The sequence below is a fragment of the Rhinatrema bivittatum genome, chromosome 3 (assembly GCF_901001135.1).
Source record: "Rhinatrema bivittatum chromosome 3, aRhiBiv1.1, whole genome shotgun sequence".
Taxonomy (NCBI): domain Eukaryota; kingdom Metazoa; phylum Chordata; class Amphibia; order Gymnophiona; family Rhinatrematidae; genus Rhinatrema; species Rhinatrema bivittatum.
The window spans coordinates 323,610,646-323,634,497 of NC_042617.1; the positions used below are offsets into that span (position 1 = coordinate 323,610,646).

General features: G+C 50.7%; 1 protein-coding gene across 5 annotated transcripts in view; it reads left to right on the forward strand.

Annotated features, from left to right (window-relative positions):
* Positions 1-23,852, forward strand: part of AK9 (adenylate kinase 9) — an 829,950-nt gene that overhangs the window by 731,902 nt on the left and 74,196 nt on the right. For all 5 annotated transcript variants that reach the window (XM_029595283.1, XM_029595287.1, XM_029595288.1 and 2 more), the window contains one exon: positions 13,048-13,244. In XM_029595283.1, the coding sequence (XP_029451143.1) occupies positions 13,048-13,244 (197 nt within the window). The remainder of the gene's footprint in view (positions 1-13,047; positions 13,245-23,852) is intronic.

Here is a 23,852-nt window from a genome sequence, read left to right on the forward strand (position 1 = left end):
CTCCAAGCTGAATAGCCCTAACCACTTTAGTCTTTCCTCATAGAGGATCTGTTCCATGTCCTTTACCAATTTGGTCATCCTTCTCTGTATTTTCTCCAATGCAACTATATATTTTTTGAGATGCACACAGTATTCAAGGTACAGTCTCACCATGGAGTGATACAGAGGCATTATGACCTCCACCATTTAATTTGCCATTCCCTTCCTAATAATTCCTAACATTCTGTTTGCTTTTTTGACTATCGTAGCACTGCGAGCTGACAATTACAATGTATTATCCTCTATGATGCCTAGATCTTTTTCCTGGGTAGTAGCTCCTAATAAGGAACCTAACATCATGTAACTATAGCACGGGTTATATTTCTTATATGTATCACCTTGCATGTGCCTACATTAAATTTCATCTGGCATTCTGGTGCCCAATCTTCTAGTCTCGCAAGGTCCTCCTGCAATTTATCACAATCTGTATGTGATTTAACTACTCTGCATAGTTTTGTGTCATCCTCAGATTTGATCACCTCACTCATTGTATCCCTTTCCAAATCATTTATAAATATATTAAAAAGAACTTAGGTGCAGGTGAGTGATTTTTTTCTATTTATTAGCAAAACGTTCTTTCACTTCTGCTTCCTTATTCTTCTGGAATTCCACTGGTAAAAAATAAAAAGAGAAAGAGAGAGAGAGAGAAGGTTATATTGGTAGTTTAAATTAAAGATGTCCACAGTTAGCTTGTGACAGAAGTACTGGCAGTCTGGTAGCAGTACAGATGCATATAAAGGGTGATATCAGCGAGCCTGAATATCTCTGTCTCCATCTGCTGGTCAGTGAACATAACCCACTTGTATGGACAGGTCTGACTGGAGTGAAGAAAAGGAAATTATCAGGTAAGAAGTAATTTCACCTTGCTATTTGTAAACAGTAACCTGTTGCCAGTCAAGGGCGTACATGGAGCTTAAAAGGTGAGTTGACAAGCAGATTGAAATCACCTAGAATAATGGTTCTTTCAGGGTGAGGAAAGGCAATGGAGAAATAATTAATGGAGAGCAATTGTGAGCCAATAGACCTGGCAGACAGTATACTAAGCAAAGACTTAAATCTTGGTTGTTGAGCAGCATCATTTCACGAGGTGGGGGTAAGTCAACAGGAGAGGAGCTAAAAACAAAGGAATGCTTATGAAAAATTATCAGACCACCACCACGGCCGTGAGCATGGAGATGGTGGTGGAATGCATAGTTTTGAGGACAGCATAGGTTTAATAAGGAGTCATCCCCATCTGATGTCCATGATTCTGTGATACAAAGACAGTATAGCATGGAATCTGAAAGTATATCATAAATTAAAGGAGTTTGCTTGGATATAGATCTTGCATTAATTAAAGAGAGAGTAAAAGAAGATAAGAGAGAATAAGGAGGAAAAGATTACAATGGAATATTCACTAAGTCTGGGAGATGGACGTCTAACCTGTAATGCCCCATATCTTCCTTGGCTGGTAACAGTGGATATGAGCATGGTAATCATAAGCGTGGTAAGCCAGGTGTTAAACACACATGGCAGCACATTTGGGAGTGTTATGTGTGCCAGCCGCAGCAGACCCGCGGTCCGGTCCACTCACCTCTCTCAGACTAATCCAGTACCTGGTTCCTTGTCCCTGGCGGCGATGGGCCGCCGATTCCGTCCTCGGGCCATCCCCAGTGCCCATGGCTCAGCTGTTGATCCCTGTGCTCCGCGTTGGGCCTCTCCATGTGGCCCACAGAGAGACACCGCCGTCCAGCGGTACACGCATCTTCCAGCCTTATGAAGGGCCCGCAGTGAGAACTTGGCTGCAGCCCTGGATGATGTCAGCGGAGCTCCGGTACTTAAGGCCGGGCTCCGCTCCTAAGGATTGCCTTTGCAACAGGTCTCCACGCTGGTCGTATACTCTTGCTTCCTGGTGATTCCTCTACGTTCCTGGTTCCTGATCCTCGTTGTCTCCTGTTCCGGTTCTCCTTTTTCCTGCATTTCTGATTCCTATCTACCCTTGGACTGCTTCCTTGGACACGACCTCTGCTTTGCCTGACCACGCCGTTGACTCTCTCCATCCCGGACCTCTGCATTGCCTGACCACGTCATTGACTCTCTCCAGCCCAGACCTCTGCATTGCCTGACCACATCGTTGACTCTCTCCAGCCCGGACCTCTGCATTGCCTGACCACGTAGTTGACTCTCTCCAGCCCGGATCTCTGCATTGCCTGACCACGTCCTTGACTCTCTCCAAACCCAGACCTCTGCCTTGCCTGACTACGCTAATGACTCTCTCCAAGCCCAGACCTCTGCATTGCCTGACTATGCTATCGACTCTCTCCAAGCCCAGACCTCTGCATTGCCTGACTACGCTATTGACTCTCTCCAAGCCCAGACCTCTGCATTGCCTGACTACGTCTTCGACTCTCTCCTCATCCAGACCTTAGCCTGACTTGCCACTGCTTCCTGATTGCCGCCTCCCCTGACTCCAGCTTGCCTCATGACGCTCCTTTTGTCTACGTCCTGGACTTGGCCTATTCAGGCTTTGGCCTGTTCATGCTCAGACGCCCTCTGTCTGACTTTGGTTCTATTGGCGCCTGGATCACTGGGACTCCACCTCATCCAGTACAGACTTCTCCATCCTACTGTTGCTGCCTCTGGGCTGACCTCCCGATCCTTCCATCGATGACTACATATGGAGGCCCACCTAAGCCCAGCCTGCTCCGGTACCCAAAGGCTCAACCCTCGGGGAACAAAGGCTGGTATTAGTGAAGCGCCAGTCGGCCTCCGTCCTTCAGCCCACTCCGCCTGCCGATGGTGGGGACCCGTAGGATCCCTCCTACGGGTAGTGTCAACCCTACCTCGGCCCAGGGGTCCACCTCTGGCGCAACAGGTTGCAAAGGCCATGGACTCGGTGGATCCGTGTGCCCTCCAGGCTATACCTGGCCTGGCTTCAAAGGTACAAGAACAGCAACAGTTTCTCGAGGTATTGGCCTCCTCCCTCGAGCGTCTCCACACCCGGCTTGATGCCCTATCCAGCAACCCAGTTCCAGTACCAGCTTCCTCTCACCAACATCCGTCTCCTTCTACTCCTAGAGCCTTGCTGGTTCTACCAGCTCTGCCTCGTTTCAACGGTGACTCAAGCTCTGCAGGGGTTTCATCAACCAGTGCTACATGCAGTTTGCTCTCCAGCCCTTCGTCTTTCAAGACGAAATTACGAAAGTCACCTTTATCTTGTCTCGCTTAGAAGGGAAGGCGTTGGCTTGTGCTTCGCCCTTATGGGAGCAATCGGATTCGCTCTTACAGGAACTGTCTCGATTCGTGGCCGTGTTTCAACAGACTTTTGACGATCCCAGGTGGCACGCCATGGCAAGCACTAATTTGGTACATCTCCGACAAGGCCAAAGGAGCCTCTTCAATTATACGTTTGAATTTTGGACCTTAGCTACAGAACTCTCCTGGTAGGAGGACTGCCTACGAGCTGTCTACCTGGATTGACTCTCCCCACAGCTGAAGGATGAATTGGCAGCTTGGGAGCTCCCTTCCTCTCTTGAGGATCTCATCAATCTAACCGGCCGAATTGATCATCATCTTCAAGAGCGCCACCGGGAGAATCGGATGCCCAAGAAGCCCTCTCAGGTTCACTCCCGCTCACCACCTGCCACTAGCTCTGCTCCTGTGGCTAAGACGGAAGAACCTATGCAATTGGGCCGAGGGTGGCTGTCCCCGGAGGAGCGCCTCCGGCGGAGACAGACAGGCTTGTGTCTGTATTGCGGAGCACCTGACCATCATCTACAGGTTTGCCCAGTCCGTCCAGGAAACTACCTGGCCTAAGTTCAGTGGGGGCCCTGAACTTGGGCACAACATCATCGACCCCCTAACTGTCCTTGCCAGTCACCTTGACTTGGGACTCTCAGTCCTTTCCAGTTCGTGCTCTGGTGGACTCCGGAGCAAGAGGGAACTTTATCCTCAAGGATCTAGTCCAACTTCTGGGTATAACTACCCATCCTTTGGAGACATCCTTATGCATTGCTTCAATTTATGGAGAACCATTACTTGGTCTCATTTCCCTGACCACTGAGCCAGTTCAACTTCTTACTGGTGCCCTTCATACTGAGGAAATCAAACTGTTGGTATTAGAGAAATCTATCCACCCGGTAGTCTTAGGACTACCTTGGCTCCAACGTCATTCCCCCCAATTTGATTAGGGGCAACTCCAGCTGGTGGAATGGGGTTCCACCTGCCATCAGGCTTGTCTAAGAAGGGTGGTGCCACCCCCTGTGGTTACATTGGCTACCACCTCCTCAGGTATACCAGCTCCCTACATAGACTTTGAAGATGTCTTTTCAAAGCAAAAGGCAGACCTTCTACCACCTCTTTGGAGGTTTGATTGCCTTATCGAACTTCTGCCTGGGACCACGCTTCCTCAAGGGCGTATTTATCCTCTGTCTCTTCCTGAGACCAAGGCTATGATGGAGTACATCCAAGAGAACCTAGCTAAAGGGTTCATTCATCTCTCAACATCCCCTGCCAGTGCAGGATTTTTCTTCGTTATGAAGAAAGACAGATCCCTTAGGCCGTGTATTGATTACCGCGGCCTAAATGCCATCACCCGCAAAGATAAATATCCGCTGCCTCTAATCTCTGAGCTATTTGATCGACTGCATGGAGCCTCTATCTTCACCAAATTGGATCTATGCGGAGCTTACAACTTGGTGCGAATTCACACCGACGACATCTGGAAGACAGCTTTCAACACCAGAGATGGGCATTATGAATACCTGGTGATGCCCTTTGGCCTCTGTAATGCTCCCACAGTATTTCAACAAATGACTAATTAAATCTTCAGAGATCTGTTATACGCTAAGGTGGTGGCATATCTTGATGACATCCTTGTCTTCTCCAAGGATCTGGCTACGCACCGCACTGACATCCGTACAGTTCTTCAACGTCTCCATGAAAACCACCTCTTTGCAAAATTGGATAAGTGCTTGTTTGAAAAATCTAGTCTGCCCTTACTAGGGTGTATAATTTCCAAACAAGGCTTCTCTATGGACCCTGAAAAACTTAAAGGAATCTAAGACTGGCCGCAGCCTGTGGGTCTTAAAGCCCTACAGCGATTTCTAGGATTCACAAATTATTATCGCCATTTCATTCCTCATTACTCCTCACTGGCAGCTCCTCTCACCGCATTGGCCCTGGTGATTCCTCTACATTCTTGGTTCCTGATCCTTGTTGTCTCCTGTTCTGGCTCTCCTTGTTCCTGCTTTCCTGATTCCTACCTACCCTTGGACTGCTTCCTCGGACAGGACTTCTGCATTGCCTGACCACGTCGTTGACTCTCTCCAGCCTGGACCTCTGCATTGCCTGACCATGTCATTGATGCTCTCCAGCTCGGACCTCTGCATTGCCTGACCACGTCCTTGACTCTCTCCAGCCCAGACCTCTGCATTGCCTGACTACGCTATTGATGCTCTCCAAGCCCAGACCTCTGCATTGCCTGACTACATCTTCGACTCTCTCCTCATCCACACCTCAGCCTGACTTGCCACTGCTTCCTGATTGCCACTTGCCCTGACTCCAGCTTGCCTCATGACGTTCCTTTTGTCTACGCCCTGGACTTGGCCTATTCAGGCTTTGGCCTGTTCATGCTCGGGTGCCCTCTGTCTGACTTTGGTTCTATTGGTGCCCGGGTCTCCGGAGCTCCGCCTCGTCCAGTACAGACTTCTCCATCCTACTGTTGCTGCCTCTGGGCTGATCTCCCGATCCTTCCATTGACGACAACATACGGAGGCCCACCTAAGCCCAGCTGGCCCCGGTACCCAAAGGCTCAACCTGTGGGGACGAGGTCTGGTATTGGTGAAGCGCCATTTGGCCTCCATCCTTCATCCTACTCCGCTTGCCGATGGTAGGGACCCATAGGATCCCTCCTACGTGTAGCGTCAACCCCACCTCGGCCCAGGGGTCCACCTCTGGTGCAGCAGGGAGCTCATGAAGGAGCATGCTCATTTGTTCGCGCTCTTTCGTGCATGCGCCAAAGGCACAGGTGCCTCCAGCATCCTGGGCCCAAAGAAATTGAGCCATCACCCCAATGATGACAGATCATTGGGGTGATGGTCTATGGTCTATGACCGCCAAAGCAGCAGCTTCCTCCAGTGGGAAGAAGCTGAAACAGGGGCAGAGACAGGTTGCAGGGGCTGCAGCAGGCACAATCCAGGCTAGAGATGGTAGGCAGATAGTACAAGAGTCTTTCCCCAGTGTCCTGGGACCAAATAAATCGGGCCATCGCCCCAATGATGGCAGAGGGGTGCGGGACTATGACTGTCGAAGCAGCAGCTTCCTCGGGTGGGCTGAAGCTGAAACGGGGGCAGAGACAGGTTGCAGGAGCAGCAGCAGGCACAATCCAGGCAGGAGATGGTAGGCAGACAGTACAAGAGTTTCTGTGTAATCCATCTAGTTCTATTTTCCCAGTAGGAGGTGTATTGCTAATACTAAATTTCTGTGTTATCCCACCTTTCCAAATAATGTTCAACATGCTGACAACATAAGACATACCATACTGGGTCAGACCAAGGGTCCATAAGAGCTTACAGTTTGAGGCAATGTGAGATACAGTGACTTGGTTAAGGTCACCAGGAGTGACAGTTGAGGGGGGGGGCGCGGACAGGACATGTGGTTTTCCTGGTTCTCAGCCCATTACGCTAACCACCAAGTCACTCCTTGTCCCTGCAGGGGAGAGTCTAGGGCCTGGTCTAATATTTACAATGTTGTCTTTTCATATGTAGGGGTGTTGCTATCTGAGTTCTGGGAGTTAGTGCTGTTTCAATATGGGAGGTTTGCTATGTATAGATTCTGAGTGATTTTTTTGCAGGGTTTTGTGTTTTCTCACAGGACAAGCAGGATGGTAGTCCTCACAAATGGGTGACATCGAGGATGGAGCCCTGTACGGAAAACTTTTCTGTCAAAGTTTCAACAAGCTTTGACTGACACTGGCACACTGGGTGCACTGAGCATGCCCAGCCTGCAATTATCCCTGTGAGCCACAGGTGTCTCCCTCAGTCTTCTTTTTTCCGCTCTGCAGTCAGCATAGCGGTTGGAGCTCTGTGAGGATTTTTTTTTAACTAATTACCTCATGGAAACACTTAACTTTTCACTTCAAAAAACACTTTTCCCTGCACAGGTCTCCCTCCGCGTACGTTTTTACGACGCTCGGTGAGTACTAATTCTTATTTTTCGGTCGGTTTCTGTCACTATCTTAAGGCTGTTAACTGACTGAAGCCTTCCCTTCCCCCATTTTTCAGTTAGCTTTAAACAGCTTGCGAGTATCTCTGTGACACTCTGCTTGCTTATGCTAGTGGGGTAGGGATTTTTTCCTTAACTTTAGGACCTCTGTAGCTTCAAGTCCTTCGTTCCCTGGTACCCTCACGCAGTCGATACCCTATCGCTACACCGGGACCCTCCTAAACCGCCCTGGGCTTTTATATGTCATCAGCGCCCCTCCCCCCACGGTGCCCTGATGCCTTTATCCATGTTTTTTGCTTTTCAGTGCTACCAGGCTTTTTCCTCCTACGCACTGTTTTTTTCCTTGGGCTTCCTCGGTGCCGTCCCTACCCGGATGCATGCCATTGACGCACAAGCTGTTAGTCACTGCCATGCATACTCGGGTCGCCGCCACCGCTGCCCGAGACACTTTTTAACGATCCCAGGGTCACTTCATCGATGCCACCCCCCCTTTTGGGGATGCCATCGATGCCCCATCCTCCCCACCGATGTCCAGCCCTTTTCCATCGGTGGGCATCGGTGCCACATCGATTCGTCGGTGGGCATCGATGCCGGATGGTCCCCATCGGTGGACATCAGTGCCGGATGGTCCCCATCGATGGACATCGGTGCCGGATGGCTTGTCCGTCGATGGCATTGGTGCCGGATGGCCGTCCGTCGATGGCATTGGTGCCAGGTCCTTTTGCATCGATGGACACCGATGCCCAGGTGTTTCATCCATGGGCATCTATGTTAGAATGCATCCATCGAGGGCAGTCGATGCCAGGCTGCTCCCATCGGTGAAATTCGATGCCCAGGTGGGTCCCATCGGTGGGTATCCATGCCGGCTCGATTCCGTGGATGGGCGTTGATGCCAATGCCAGCCTTATGGCTGGCATCGATGCCCATGCCGATTCCAGGACTGGCGTTGATGCCGGGATGGAATTCATCGACTGGGAGATCCATGCCATCGATTCCATACGTGTCCATATCGATGCCACCGACACACGTGTCTGGGGCACCGATGCCATGTACACTTGGAAATCTGAGTCTGTCCAAATCGATACCGTCAACGTCTGTGGCCCTATAGTTGATGCCCGTGGCCATGCCACAAACGGCATAAATGCCCGCCTCCATGCATCGATGCCCTCGACACCTCCGTTTTCCTTCGGTGTCCTTGACGCCCTATTGATTCGACTTCGACTCAGTCGATGCCGGTATCTTTTTCAATAACGGCAATGTTTTTCGATTATTCGATTCCACATCGTTTCAAAGATACCTATGCCACTGCTGTCAGTGCCCGTCACTGTCATCATTCTCCTGGCCAGTCATCAACGATTTTTCATACCCATTTTGATGATATCCTCGAAGCCCCTTAGGTTGCCTTCAATATCGTCAATACCGACATAGCACCGCCACATAATACCCTCGCCTCCTCACATTGCTCCACGCTTTGGGTTCTTTTTTAAGCCCCGTATTAGCTTAAGACACTCCATTGTGTCAGAATCAGAGCAGGCGTGCTGACAGTTCGTCATCGATCGCCTTCCAGGACGACGAGGGCTTCCATCTCGGCGCTGGGGAAAGACCGGGCCGAGCACCGTGGCACCCATCATCGCCGACATCGTGATCGTCCGCCGCTGACGCCATCCAGCACATCGGTGTCATCCTTCTCCAGGCTGGACAACGCTCGGGCAGAGCGACATCACCACTGCCATCAGCACTGTTCCTACAGTTTTGGCAGTCCTTGGTGATCCAGAACTTCCGGATCCAGGTCCGACAGCTTCTGCATTGGCGTCACGACACATCGAGCCGCTGGGACGAGGGAAGGGAACATGAGTTCCGTTAGGGCTCCTCTGTTCCTGGCGTGCCCCACCGTCAAGTGGTGTGGGACTATGGCCATCTGTTACACTTAGCAGTCTAAACGCCACTCACGCCTGGCCTGTCTCCTCTGTACCTGTGCCACCATACCGGGTTTCAGAGCGAGATGGACGTTTACGTCCCCGGCCTTACCCTCGAGGACTCCGGAGACCGTCGGAGTCAACAATCTTCACCGGCTCGTCTTGCGGCGATCCACGTCGGATGGTAAGTACCCGCTTCGGCGGCATTCCCATAGAGTTGTGTTCTCCCATTCGGACCGTGGTTCGAAAAGTTCTGGGTCATGTGCATTTTAGAACTGTATTAGTGTCACATATCGCTATGTTAGCTATGTTAGCCACAATATCAGGAGAACCCCTCTATCTTCTTGGGATTGCAGCAGGGCTTCTTCTCTTGTCAGTAACAAGTCCCTGTGCCGACCAATGCTCTGACTCTTGGTTCCCCCCCAACCAAGGTCCAGCTGCATTGGCTGATCTGCTAAACATGAGATTCAGCAACCATTGCCCCATGTACAAGTCCACCTTGAGGCCTGGCCACAGGTCTCAGTGTCTCCTTGTACAGCATACAGAAATGCGGGTACCACTTACCGCTCACACACCTGCAGGAGCCTACATGATATCCTCCATTGGGACACCTCCTGGTCTCCCATCTGGTCAGATATCAGAGCGGCCACCCCACCTTGTACCAAAGTCCCGGTACACTCCCCCAGGCGCTACGAAGTGCAGAGGGGAGAAGGGAGGGGGGTTGGGGAGTTTTAATTGCACTATTCTTTCTTTTAACAGAAAATAGTTACTCTCCGCACATCCTGGACCTAAGAAAATCCAACTTTCTTTAGACGTCACAGGTACAATGGTATCTTTGGTTACCATCACTCCATACTGCAGTAAGTACATTATTTTAATGTTTCTATGTGCTTTATGGTGAGTCAACATTACAACCCCAAGCTCTGCCGCTGGCACCAGCTTCGGTAAGTGAACTGTCTCTTGCATCACTGTTGGTGAATGCTGTTTTCTCTGCGGAGTGTAACATCATTCACTTTCCTTGCATAGACTACTGCTAACCACTTTCAGTACATGCAAGGAGCTCTCACTTTTTTCAGGACTCACTATACATTTACTAACTGGGATTACTGTCACTGCCATAAATCCCTTCTGTAACACTTCTGGACACCACAGTCTTAAGACCCTCTTGTCCAGCATGCGCACAGACATTCTGATACATTGTTATATGTCCCTGCGCATATTTTCCATAACCTCAGCCTTTCAACTTTTCATGATTGGGCTATGGGGTTTCTTCCCACTATGCATTTTTCTCATAATTCAAAACTGCTATGGGTTATATTCAGTGACATTCTATACTCAATGGACCTAAGTGGTTTCATTGCTTTCGTCCCTGATTCTTATCCCAGTTCGAACTAGGACCTAGTCTCCTTCGACTCATGCTCGCAATTCCTTAGGGTTATAAAGTTTCTCCTGAAAGCTGTCAACCCATTATGCATCTATTGCACTCCAGCATAGTTTCTCATAAACTTCCTGGACGTTGCACCCATGAGTTATGCCCTTATGCCTTCCAGTACTGCTTTTGCAACAATTCTTTGTGCATACAGACAGACAGCATAGGGACAATGTGCTTTCCAACTCATAAGCACGCATTACCTCTTAGCTGCTCTGCTAGACAGCTGCGCAGCTCTACCCTTGGCCCTTGTTCACTTCATGCGTCCTTGGGCCACATATCTAAGAGATTTAATGAACGCTCTATCAGACCTTCTCCACGTAGGTTCTATCCTCTCAAATGGTCTCAATTACATGTGTACAGGGCAAATCTTTTAACGCTGAGTTTAACTAAACTTTCCTCGGCGTCTGCATCATTCCATACGATGCACAGGTTCTGCTCCCTGCACATGTTTCCTATGCGTTCCCTTAGATGCCTTTTCTTCCATCAAAGGCCTCTTCAATATATCTCTTCTGCTGCCTCTCGTAGCCAGCATTCTTCTAATGTTGAACTGGGATGGGGTTCAGTATTCTTTTCCCCACTCCCTGACTGAGATCAGTATGCTTTCCCATACTTCTCAATCCATCATATCAGTAACCTTTTATGCTCTCACCAGTCAGTCCCAAATCATAGACTTACTGATGTTCTTAGGTTCTGGTAGCGTCACAAAACCTTCTAAACATAAATCTTGCCGTTTAATATGGCAGGCTTTACCTCCTGATGCTAAAAAAAAAAAAAAAAAAAAAAAAGAGGTATTACCCCTTTTACTTTTCCACCATTTTTTCTTACTCCCTCGGATTCTGTTCTCCAGACATCCTCCACATAGATACACCTTTCTCTTAGGAGGTGTATCGTTTTGGGAGTTGGGTTCCCGTTTTCGGTAATCCTCTCTGAGTCGGCTTACCATGGATTATCCACTGATCAAGCCGCCTCTATTTCTCTAATCACGGAATGAACATATATATTCTCCTTATAAGTCTCATACATTCTACGTTTGAGCCTTTCCATTCCTCTCTTCCACAGTTTGGCAAGGGAACTTCTTTCCCTCTTAATGTCATTCCTGCCAGCAGGGTCCGTGAGTTATGCACTCTTTCCATACTCACCTGACTCCGTTCCTCTGCCACTGAGTAGTTCTACGCATTCAACTTTCTATCCTTTTCAGGTAGATGTTGTATCTCCTTTCCTCAGGAAATACTCTATTAATTTTTCCTAACCTCTCTCTCTCGCCCTAGGGAGAGACTGGGTTTTCCACATTCCTGGACAGTAATGCTGCGCTTACATTCTATCTACATTGCACTGCATTCCATGTGAATTCCACTTGACTCTTTCCTTCATGCAAGGGTCAAGCTGCTACTTCCAGTGGCCACACAGACCTAATCCTTCTGATTAAGTGGTCTATATTTCCTTTCCTACCAACAAGCAGACATTTCACTACAACACTGTGGATATCCACATACTGTTGTGTCCGTCTTAGCCTTAACAGCTTCCCTTTGGTTACTGCTGCTTGTACTTTTTTATCAGGTTGCAGCCTGGAGTCCTCTCCATACCTTCGCAGCCTATTATTGCTTACATTTGACTAGCCGGCATGCTCCATGTTTGGCCAGTCCGCCTACTCTTACTTTTTTCAATTCACTACCCAACATCCTTCCACGAACCCATTATGGTGTTGCGGATGCCCTCCGTTCCCATTTCCACCTCAGTCGTTACGCCTTTGCGCATCTGCGGTGTATCTGGTGCATTCCCGGGCATCCTCAGCTCGGTACTCACCCATTTGTGAGGACTACCATCCTGCTTGTCCTGTGAGAAAGCAAATGTTGCTTACCTGATGTAACAGGTGTTCTCACAGGACAGCAGGATGTTAGTCCTCACGAAACCCGCCTGCCACCCCGCGGAGTTGGGTCTGTATACTTTTATTTTAGTTTCGCTTGCGCTTTTTAGCTATAAGACGAGACTGAGGGAGACACCTGTGGCTCACAGGGATAATTGCAGGCTGGGCATGCTCAGTGCACCCAGTGTGCCAGTGTCAGTCAAAGCTTGTTGAAACTTTGACAGAAAAGTTTTCCGTACAGGGCTCCATCCTCGATGTCACCCATTTGTGAGGACTAACATCCTGCTGTCCTGTGAGAACACCTGTTACATCAGGTAAGCAACATTTGCTATTTCATCTGGCTTATAATAGAAGGACTTTGTGCCACTGTTATGTATGTGACAAAATACTTTGAACTGTATTGAGTTCAATAGATTGAATTAAGAAGTGAGAAAGTTTGTGTATATTAATTCTATGTTAGGTTTCAATTATGCAGCAACAAGTTAATTATGTTGTTTCTCTCATGGTCTGAACAATTGTGAGAGGCTAAGGACACTGGATATAGGCAATGCTAATCCTACAGTCCTACTTCTTATTCCTTCTGACTTTATCAGGGCAAGCAGCCTGCATCAACAACTTCTGCATCACACCGCAAGAACTACAGTCTCGGCTGGGAGAGTTCGGTCATTACTGTCCCGTCAGCTGGGGGCTAAAGGGGGAACTGGTGGATTGCTCTGCAGAAAAAACCCTCAAGTTTGCTGCTGAGTTCCGAGGACACTACTACAAAATGGCCTCGCAGGAAGAACTGGATGTGAGTACAACAGTAGCAGGAGTAGCACCACTCAGTTAGGTCGTTATTCAAAAGAGGGTTTTAACTGAGTAAATCTACCTATTTAAAAATGTGGCTTCTTTAACCAGCTAAATTTCTTCAGATAAAATCACAAGTGACACAAATTTAGCAAAGTAAAACATGGGTCGGACTGGAGGCGTTCCTATGGCAGATTTTCAAATTTAGCCCGTTAATAAAATATTAAACTGTAAGCAGCTATATTCAGCACAGTAACCTCGGTCATGCAAATGTTAGACCTCTATCTACCTGCTCAAACTCTGAGTGGTAAAATATAGCAAGATATTCATGTTGGGAAACCCGGCCGTGGACAGCCACGGCCAGGTCCCCCCTCCCTTACCAGCAGACACCGGTGCTCCCTGCTGGCTTCCTCAATCCAGCCCGATCCACGTCGGGGCCTTCCTGCGGCATCCTCCCCATGAGGGAGACACCGCCAACCTCTTCGGGGGGCTCCGCCTCTTAGGAGCACCCAGAAGCCTGCAATTAAAAGGGCCCATGGCGGGAAACTTCGGCCCGGCCCCAAACCTGACGTCAACAGCTGAGGCCTATATAAGGCCACTTCTAACCTCTCTGCTTTGCCTTGGCAACAGGTCGACTCTCCTGAGTAGCTAGTTGCTGTTCCTGATTCTGTTCCAGAGTTCCTGTGTTCCTGACTCCGCTCCTGTGTTCCTGACTCTGCTCCTTTGTTCCTGACTCCGCTCCAGTGTTCCTGCCTGCTCCAGCTCCATTCCTGTTCCTGTGGTTCCGCTCCTGCTCCTGTTCCTGCCTTCACTTGCTTCTTCGGTTTTGACTTCGGCCTGGTTCTTGGATTCTTCTGCTGCCCGTCCTGACCTCTGGCATGTTCCCTGACCTCGGCTTGTCTGTTGCCTGCCCCAACCTCTGGCCTAGTTCCTCGTGCTGCACCATCACTGCCTATCTCAACTCCTGGACTGTCTCCGCCTCTTTAGTCTTCTACAGCCTCAACTCGGACCACCCACCGGACTTCTTCCTCCAGGAGACCTTCGCCTAAGTCCTGCCGGCCCTGGCACCCAAGGGCTCAACCTGCGGGGAACGAGGGCTGGTATAGGTGAAGTTCCTGGTAGGTCTCCTGGTCCAGTTCCGCCTCCCGGCTACGAGTGCCACTGTAGGGTCCTTCAGTGGATCTTCCAACTCTCGAGCCAGCTCAAGGGACCATGCTCTCAACAGTTTGCCAAGGGCATGGACCTGGCAGATCTCTCTGGCCTCCAGGCCATTCCAGGCATGGCTCAATTCCTGCAGCAGCACTGCCTGGACCTCTTGGCAGCTACGGTCGAGAGGTTGGCCAATCGCCTGGACTTGGCTCCCCCGGCTGCAGCTCCGCCTCCGGCTCCCATCCCTGCTCCAGGGCCTGCTGCGTCTTTGCATCTGCTGGCGCCACCTCGCTATAATGGGGACCCCAAGCAGTGCCGGGATTTCCTCAACCACTGCTTTATGCGCTTCACCCTTCAGCCTGCGCAGTTCCCGTCTGACCAGATTAAGACAACTTATATATTATCCTTGTTGGATGGCTGAGCCCTGGCCTGGGCCTCTCCCTTGTTGGGAGCAGGGCGATTCCTTGCTCAGGGATATTCAACAGTTCGTCCATGCCTTCAAGCAAGTATTTGATGAGCCCGCTTGGTAATCCACCACGGCTACCGAACTTCTCCACCTACGCCAGGTGTCTCAGCCCTTGGTCGACTACACAGTTGAGTTTCGCACCTTAGCATCAGAGCTGGGCTGGCGGGAGGACAGCCTATGAAGCATATACCTGGAGGGCCTGTCCTCCAGGATCAAGGACGAACTCACTGCCCAGGATCTCCCAGATGATCCGGAAGCATTGACCGGGTGGACTAACCACCCGGGCGGACTAACCGCTGTCTTCAGCAACAGGCCCGGGAGTTAAAACCTGGTCGGAGACCAGTTCCACTGGCTCTGTCCTTCTCCCATCCGCTGGCACCTCCTCCTGAACACCATGCTGCCCGAGGAGAGGAACCCATGCAGCTGGGTTGCAGTCCTCTCACTCTGGAGGAAAGGCAGCGCTGTCGTTCTCTGGGCCTATGTCTCTATTGCGGTGGCAAGGGGCACTTACTAGCCCAGTATAAGGAGCGTCCGGAAAACTCCCGAGCCTAGGCGACACCGGGGAGCTGACCTTAGGCTGTGTGAATCCTGCTCCCCAATGCACGGTCCCTGTATCCCTCACATACTCAGGGGGATTGTTTTCAACATTGGCTTTCATTGTGTTGCGTCCGTCGGTCTCAGACAGCTTCGACCTCTGTGCCTCACCTTTCTTCCTTCTCTCTCCTCAAGCCTTGGGAAGATGGCTGCTGCCACGTCTTCATGCCGCTCTCTCCGGCGTCCCCGGAACAGTAACGGTGTTCACCATGTTTCTCCTGAGGGCCTCCTAGGGTGCGCGCGCGCACGCCACCCACATCTTTATCCACGTCAAGGCGGAAACCTCGGGGGCGTCCCCTCCGAGTGAAATCATGCTATCCTGGTATTTAGCTTGCCCTTCGTTTGCTAACAAACGGGCCGATACAGTACAGTGCGCTCCGGGGGAGCGCACTGTTAACCCGCGATTGGACGCGCATTTTGGACGCGCTAGCTTTATTCCTTATTCTTTAAGGGGTAATAGCGGGTCCAAAACGCGCGTCCAACTCCCCCCGAACCTAATAGCGCCCGCAACATGCAAATGCATGTTGATGGCCCTATTAGGTATTTCCACGCGATTCAGTAAGTAAAATGTGCAGCCAAGCCGCACATTTTACTTTCAGAAATTAGTGCCTAACCAAAGGTAGGCGCTAATTTCTCCGGGCACCAGGAAAGTGCAACTTAATATCATGGTGATATTAAGTCGGAGGTCCCGAAAGTTAAAAAAAGTAAAAAAAATAGAGAAAAAAAAAATGTGAAATAGACCCGCGGCTTGCGGGTCGAAAACCGGACGCACAATTTTGCCGGGGTCCGGTTTCCAAATCCGTGGCTGACAGCGGATTTGAGAACCGACGCCGGCAAAATTGAGCGTCGGCTGTCAAACCCGCTGACAGCTGCCGCTCCTGTCAAAAAAGAGGTGCTAGGGACGTGCTAGAGTCTCTAGCGCCTCTTTTTACCGCTGGCCCTAATTAAAATAAATTAAAATACTGTATCACACGCACAGGAGAGTGGCCTATGCCCGCACTGGGAGAGCGGGCACTCGCCCGCTCTCCCGTGTTTTTACTGTATCGGCCCGAAACTGAGTTAGCAAGGATCGTGACTGGATTGGAACGCCTCCGGTCTAAGCTGCTCTGCCGCTTCCTTGCTGCCGCTGGAAGCTCTCTCTGCCCTTCGGGGTCTTTCATCTCTAACCTGGGTACCCGCTCCTCGGGGGCCCTTATGCTTTCTTTCAAGTGCCTATCTGGGATACCAGGTACTCGCTCCTCAAGGGCCTGCTCTCCCTGCCTTGGTACCTGCAATTCAACTACTTCTGCCTGCCAGGATCTCCATCAATACAGCTGTCTACTTCAGTGAGTAATCTAACCTTGTCAATCTGTCTCACCTACAGCTCAGCGCTGGGAGTCTGCATCCGGGACTTCCTCTACCTCGTGCTGCCTACCATCTATTCAAGTATGGGACTGGTCTCCTCTGCTGAGGACCCCTGGACTGCTTCTACTGGATTACCTCACTACTGCCACCCCCTGGCCAGTATCTCCAAGCTGTATAATAAATACAAATCCTCTGTGTCTGCGTGTATAGAGTATAGCCTAGTACTGCGGTTCCTCATGGGGCTCTGCCCTGTGGGAGTGGCCAGTTCCCAAGAATCCACTCGAACACCTCAAAACCATAACACATTGACTCAGGGGCTGGAGGAAATTTCATTCTGGCAGATGTGGTAGAACAGTTATAGCTTCCTGTCCTGTCGCACACCCCACCGTTCAGGATATTCTCCATTCATGGCACCCCCCATCCAGGCCGAATTTCTGCCACCACCGCTCCGGTATCCCTCCGCACCGGGGTTCTCCATGAGCAGGATATCTCCTTTTATAATCTAGAGAAGGCAATCCATCCCATAGAGTTGGGCCTACCCTGGCTCCAGAAGCATTCTCCACTCATTGACTGGCATACCCTCCAAATCACCGCGTGGAGTTGCGCTTGCTTCTCTAAGTGCTTGCCCAAGTTGCCTTGCCCAAGTGTTCCTCTGGCAACCACCTCCTTGCCGCTGCCACCGCAGTATGCAGAGTTCGCTGACGTTTTTTCTAAAGAAAAGGCGGAGACCCTTCCGGAGCATCGGTCCTTTGACTGTGCAATTGATTTACTACCTGGCTCAACACCTCCCCGGGGTTGGGTTTACCCCTTGTCCCTTCCGGAGATGCAAGCTATGACGCAAATCATTCAAGAAAACCTGAACCGAGGATTCATTCGACCCTCGACCTTCCCAGCGGAGGCTGGGTTTTTCTTTGTCCCTAAGAAAGATGGTACCCTCAAACCATGTATATTCTATTGTGGTCTCAACGCCATCACTCGCCAGGACAGATATCCTCTCCACTCATCACAGAACTCCTGGGCCACCTACAAGGTGCTAAGGTTTTTACTGAGCTCGACCTTCGAGGAGCACACAATTTAGTACGGATTAGTCCGGGTGACGAATGGAAAACCGCATTCAATACTGGGACAGGCATTACGATGTTATGGTTTGAGGTGTTGGAGTGGATTCTTGGGTACCGCAGTGATGGCCACTCCCAAGGGGAGGAGCCCCGTGAGGAACCGCGGTCCTAGGCTAGACTCTATACACACAGACACAGAGAATTTGTGTTTATTATACAGCTTGGTGGTACTGCCCAGGGGTGGCTGCAGTGAGGTAACCAGTAGAAGTAGTTCAGGGGTCCTCAGCAGAGGAGACCAGTCCTACGCTCAGGTAGATGGTAGGCTGTGCAAGGTAATAGAGAAGTCCCGGATGCAGACTCACAGCGCAGAAACAGGAGGTGAGACAGACTGACAAGGTTAGTTACTCACTGAAGTAGATAGCTGTATTGATGAAGATCCTGGCAGGCAGAAGCAAAGCAATTGCAAGCACCAGAGTAGGGAGCGCAGACCCTCAAGGAGAAAGTACCCGGCTTCCCAGATAGGCACCTGAAAGAGAGAAGATGGGCCCCCGAGGAGCGGGTACCCAGGTTAGCGATGAGTTACCCCGAAGGGCAGAGAGAGCTTCCTGCAGCAGCTGGGAAGCGGCAGAGCAGCTTAGACCGGAGGCATTCCAATCCTTTCTCGATCCGTTCACGATCCTTGCTAACTCAGTTTGTTAGCAAACGAAGGGCAGGCTAAATACCCGAATGGCATGAAGTCACTTGGAGGGGACGCCCCGAGGTTCCTGCTATGACGTGGATAAAGACGTGGGTGGTGTGCGCGCGTCCACCATAGGAGACCCTCAGGAAATCCATGGCGAACACCGTCGCCGTTGCCATTCTGGGGACGCCGGAGAGAGCGGCATGAAGATGCGGCAGCAGCCATCTTCCCAAGGCTTGAGGAGAGAGAAGGAAGAAAGATGAGGCACAGAGGTCGAAGCCTTCTGAGACCGACAGACGCAACATACGAGTACCTAGTAATGCCCTTCGGATTGTGTAATGCTCCAGCAGTTTTTCAAAACCTGATGAATGACGTCTTCAGGGACATGTTCCATTCTTCTGTAATAGTATACCTTGACGACGTACTTATATACTCGAAGGACCTCTCCACCCATCGACTGGCGGTATACAGAGTACTACAGCATCTTCGAGAGAACCGCCTTTTCGCCAAACTGGAAAAGTGTCTATTCGAACAGAAATCCTTGCCATTCTTAGGATACATAGTATCTACTGCTGCATTTCACATGGATCCCGAGAAGGTCTCCGCCATTAGAAACTGGCCATGTCCAGTAGGAATCAAAGCCCTCCGGCACTTCCTTGGCTTTGCAAACTTCTACCGCCACTTCATTCCCCACTACTCTCAAAAGGTAGCTCCACTCACCACCCTAACCAGAAAGGGGGCTAATGCCAAGGATTGGCCACCAGAGGCACTCCAGGCCTTTGAAGACTTAAAGCAGGACTTCCTCCTCAATGCCTGCTTACGCCACCCTGATCCTATATGGCCCTTCTTCATTGAGGTGCATGCCTCTAATCTGGCCATAGGAGAGGTCCTTAGCCAAAACGCCAGCAAGGGCACGCTGCTTCCTTGCTCCTACTTCTCATGGAAGTTCTCTCCCGCCGAAAGAAATTATGGCATAGGCAACAAGGAACTCCTAGCTATAAAGATGGCCTTCGAGGAATGGCGGCAGTAGCTGGAGGGGGCCCAGCATCCAATTGTGGTAATCACCAACCACAAGAACTTAGAATACCTGTGTCTGGCCCAATGGCTGAACCCTCAATAAGCTCTCTGGTCTTTGTTTTTCAGCCGGTTCAATTTCTCGCTACAATACCGGCCAGCATCAAAGAACATCAGAGCTGATGCCCTTTCTTGCACCTCCGAAATTGAGGACTCACCACCGGCACTGCATTACATCCTAGACCCAGCTAAGGTCCTTCTGGCTGCGACTGACTTGATTCCCATGGGCAAGACGGTTGTGCCCATCCGCCTGCGAAAGAAAGTCCTCTCTTGGGCACATGACTCTCTGATGGCTGGGCATCCAGGCAGGGCCCAGACGCTGGAACTCTTAACCCGCTACTATTGGTGGCCGCAAGTCAGTCAAGATGTTCAGGCGTATGTTAACTCCTGCCCAACCTGCGCCCAACAGAAGCCCTTATCCGGTCACCCGTGGGGCCTGTTGCAGCCACTTCCCGTACCAGCAGAGCCCTGGAGCCATATCTCTACCGACTTCATAGTTGATCTACCTCTGTCCAAAGTAAAGCAAGTCATCTACCTCTGTCCGAAGGAAAGCAAGTCATCTGGGTTACTATAGATAGATTCTCAAAAATGGCCCACTTCGTGGCCCTCCCGAAGCTCCCTACTGCTCCTGAACTCGCCCAACTCTTCACGCAACACATCTTCTGCTTACATGGTTTACCACACTACATCGCCTCTGATCAAGGATCACAATTCACCGCTAAATACTGGAGAGCACTTTGCAAAAAGTTTGGGGTCCAGTTAGACTTCACATCAGCTTTTCATCCACAAGGCAATAGCCAAGCAGAGTGGACCAACCGCTCCTTGAAGACTTTCCTCTGCTCCTTCGTGGGAGACAAACAGGATGATTTGGTGGCCTTGTTACCTTGGGCAGAATTCTCCTACAATCACCACATCCACTCAGCGACAGGAGCCTCTCCTTTCTAAGTGGTGTTTGGTAAGCAGCTCAAACCACCCTTACCACTTCCACTGACAGTGCCCTCACCTGCAGCCCAACTCACAGCCCAGCAGCTTCACTCGCTCTGGGATTCCACTCAAGCCAATTTGCTACAAGCTGCTGAGGCCACCAAGAGGGATGCGGATAGACACTGCCGCAAGGCTCCACTCTTCAACCCCGGAGATCGAGTCTGGGTGAGCACCCGCCACATCCGCCTTCGGATCCCCTCCATGCGGCTGGCCCCCAAATTCATAGGACCCTTTGTGGTCACCAAATGCTTGGGTCCGTCTCCTACTACTTACGTTTGCTGTCTAGCCTAAAGAAGCACAACGTATTTCATGCTTTGCTGCTAAAACCACTAGTTCTCTACGTTTTCACCGCAACCCACCAGAGCCTCTGAACGCAGTTGCAGTTGAAGATCCCGTCTACCAAGTACAGGATATTTTGAATGTTCAGTTTCACCACCGACATTAGGAATACTTGATCTCGTGGGAGATCTTCGGCCCGGAGAAGAACACTTGGGAGCCTGCCTCCAATATATCAGACATCCCTTCTCCTCCAATTCCATCGAGATCACCCAGACAAGCCAAGTCCCCCGGGGAGGGGGCGTAAGAGGGGGTTTCTGTTGGGAAACCAGGCTGCGGACAGCCACAGCCAGGTCCCCCCTCACTTACCAGTAGACGCTGGTGCTGACCACTGGCTTCCTCACTCCGACCCGATCCATGTCAGGGCCTTCCCGTGGCATTCTCCCCATGAGGGAGACGCCACCGACTTCTTCAGGGGGCTCTGCCCCTTAGGCGGGCGTTCGCGCAGAAGCCTGCAATTTAAAGGGGCTGCAGCGAGAAACTTCGGCCTGGCCTCAAACCTGACGTCACCGGCTGAGGCCTATATAAGGCCACTTCTAACTTCTCTGCTTTGCCTTGGCAACAGGTCGACTCTCCTGAGTACTCCCTAGTTGCTGTTCCTGATTCCTTTCCAGAGTTTCTGTGTTCCTGACTCCACTCCTCTATTCCTGACTCCGCTCCTGTGTTCCTGACTCTGCTCCAGTGTTCCTGCCTGCTCAAGCTCCGTTCCTGTTCCTGTGGTTCCGCTCCTGCTCCCACTCCTGCCTTCGCTTGTTTCTTCGATTTTTTACTTCGGCCTGGTTCTTGGATTCCTCTGTCTGCTGCCCGTCCTGACGTCTGGCGTGTTCCCTGACCTTGGCTTGTCTGCTGCCTGCCCTGACCTCTAGCCTGGTTCCTTGTGCTGCACCATCGCTGCCTATCTTGACTCCTGGACCATTTCCGTCTCTTCAGTCTTCTGCTGGCCTCGACTCAGACCGTCCATCGGACTTCTTCCTCCAGAAGACCTTTGCCTAAGTCCTGCTGGCCCCGGCACTCAAGGGCTCAACCTGCAGGGAACGAGGGCTGGTATTGGTGAAGTTCCTGTCAGGTCTCCTGGTCCAGTTCCACCTCCCTACAAGTGCCACTGTAGGGTCCTTCAGTGGATCTTCCAACTCTGAGCTGGCTCAAGGGTCCACGCTCACAACAATTCAGCCGTTCAACTAGCTAGGCAAATGCAGCTGAATATTCATGTAGAGATGACCAAATACATGTACCTGATTATCTTGCCCTCTCTGTGGGTTTTTGAATATTGACCCTTATGTAACCTGACCTGAGCTGTAGAGGTGTCACTCATCTCCAAGGACAAGCAGGATGAAGCAGCCACACAAGTGGTTGATATTACCTGACAGCACTGCCATTCAACGCTTAGGTCTTAAATTTTTCCTTTATGCAGATGACATCCAAATCCTCATCCCCATCCAGGAATTCCTCACCAAATCCCTCAAGTTCTGGGAAACTTGCCTTGCATCTATTAATGCCCTCCTCTCTAACCTTCACCTTGGCCTAAACTCCGCCAAGACCGAACTTATCATCTCAAAGCACTCAGACCTTATCACACCCACCACAAGCAACCCCGCCGCTCCCACCATGGCCCTACCCAACTTTGTGCGAGACTTAGGGGTATCCTTAGACCATCAGCTTAACTTCAAAGACCACATCAACATAATCATAAAGGGTGGATTTTACAAACTCCATATCCTCAAAAAACTCAAACCTTTGCTCCATGCCCAAGATTTCCGCACTGTCCTGCAAGCGACCTTGTTATCAAAAATGGACTACTGTAATTCCTTGCTCCTAGGCCTTCCCTATACCACCATCAGACCCTTGCAAATGTTTCAGAATGCCATGGCAAGAATCCTCACAAATACACGTAAAGCCAAACTCATCACCCCCATACTGAAGGAACTCCACTGGCTGCCCATATCCTCCCGAATCAAATGCAAAACCCTGACCATAATCCACAACTCACTGCACAATCATCACCACCCCTGGCTTGAGGACCCCATCCGCCTCCACGCAATCGATCGCCCCTCAAGAAGCACACACTCCGGCACCCTCCACACCCCCTCATTTAAAAGTGCCTCCCTCACCTCCACCAGAGAAAAGCCATATCCATTGCTGGACCTACCCTCTGGAACTCGATGCCACCTGCACTCCGTCGAGAGCCTTGTATTAAAAAATTCAAAACAGGGGTCAAAACTTGGCTCTTCAAAATGGCCTATCCTGACCCGGAACCCAAATAGCTCCTCCCTATGGCTTCTCCTCCCCTGTCCCCCACGAAGTCAATGCGTTCCTGTATACTCAAAACCGCTTGCGAAAGTACCTGTGTGTACCTGTGACCATAGTACCCCTAGTGAATATTTTCCACATCATAAATACCACCGCGTTGTGAATATTTCTACTCTGTAAATAGCACTGCTTTATGAATATTACTGCCTTGTTAATATCCCTTCTTCATATAGATTTATAATCTTCCTCGAAAATGTATAAGTCTCTCACCTAGTACAAAGTTGTTATAGAGTCTCAATTTAATGGACCCTTGGGCCAACCTGGGAAAGATATTCAATGTCTCTGGTACACCGCAGGCCGGGAGGCAGATGTTCTGGCAGGACGTAGAGGTGCTCTTCACCCTGGAAGCTGGTGCTCCCCTGGGAGGAGCCCGTAGGAGCCCAGCCGCTGGTACTTAGGTGAGGCTTCACCCTTGGAAGCCGAAGCCCCCCCAGGAGGAGCCCGTAGGGGCCCGGCCGCTGGGACTTAGGTGGGTTGATGATCGCGGGCAGGCTGATGAGCAGGACTGAGAACTGGAACCAGACTAGAACAGTAGACAGGAACTGTAGCAAGACTCGGATACTGGAACCAGGCAGGAACTGTAGCAAGACTCGGGTACTGGAACCAGGCAGGAACTGTAGC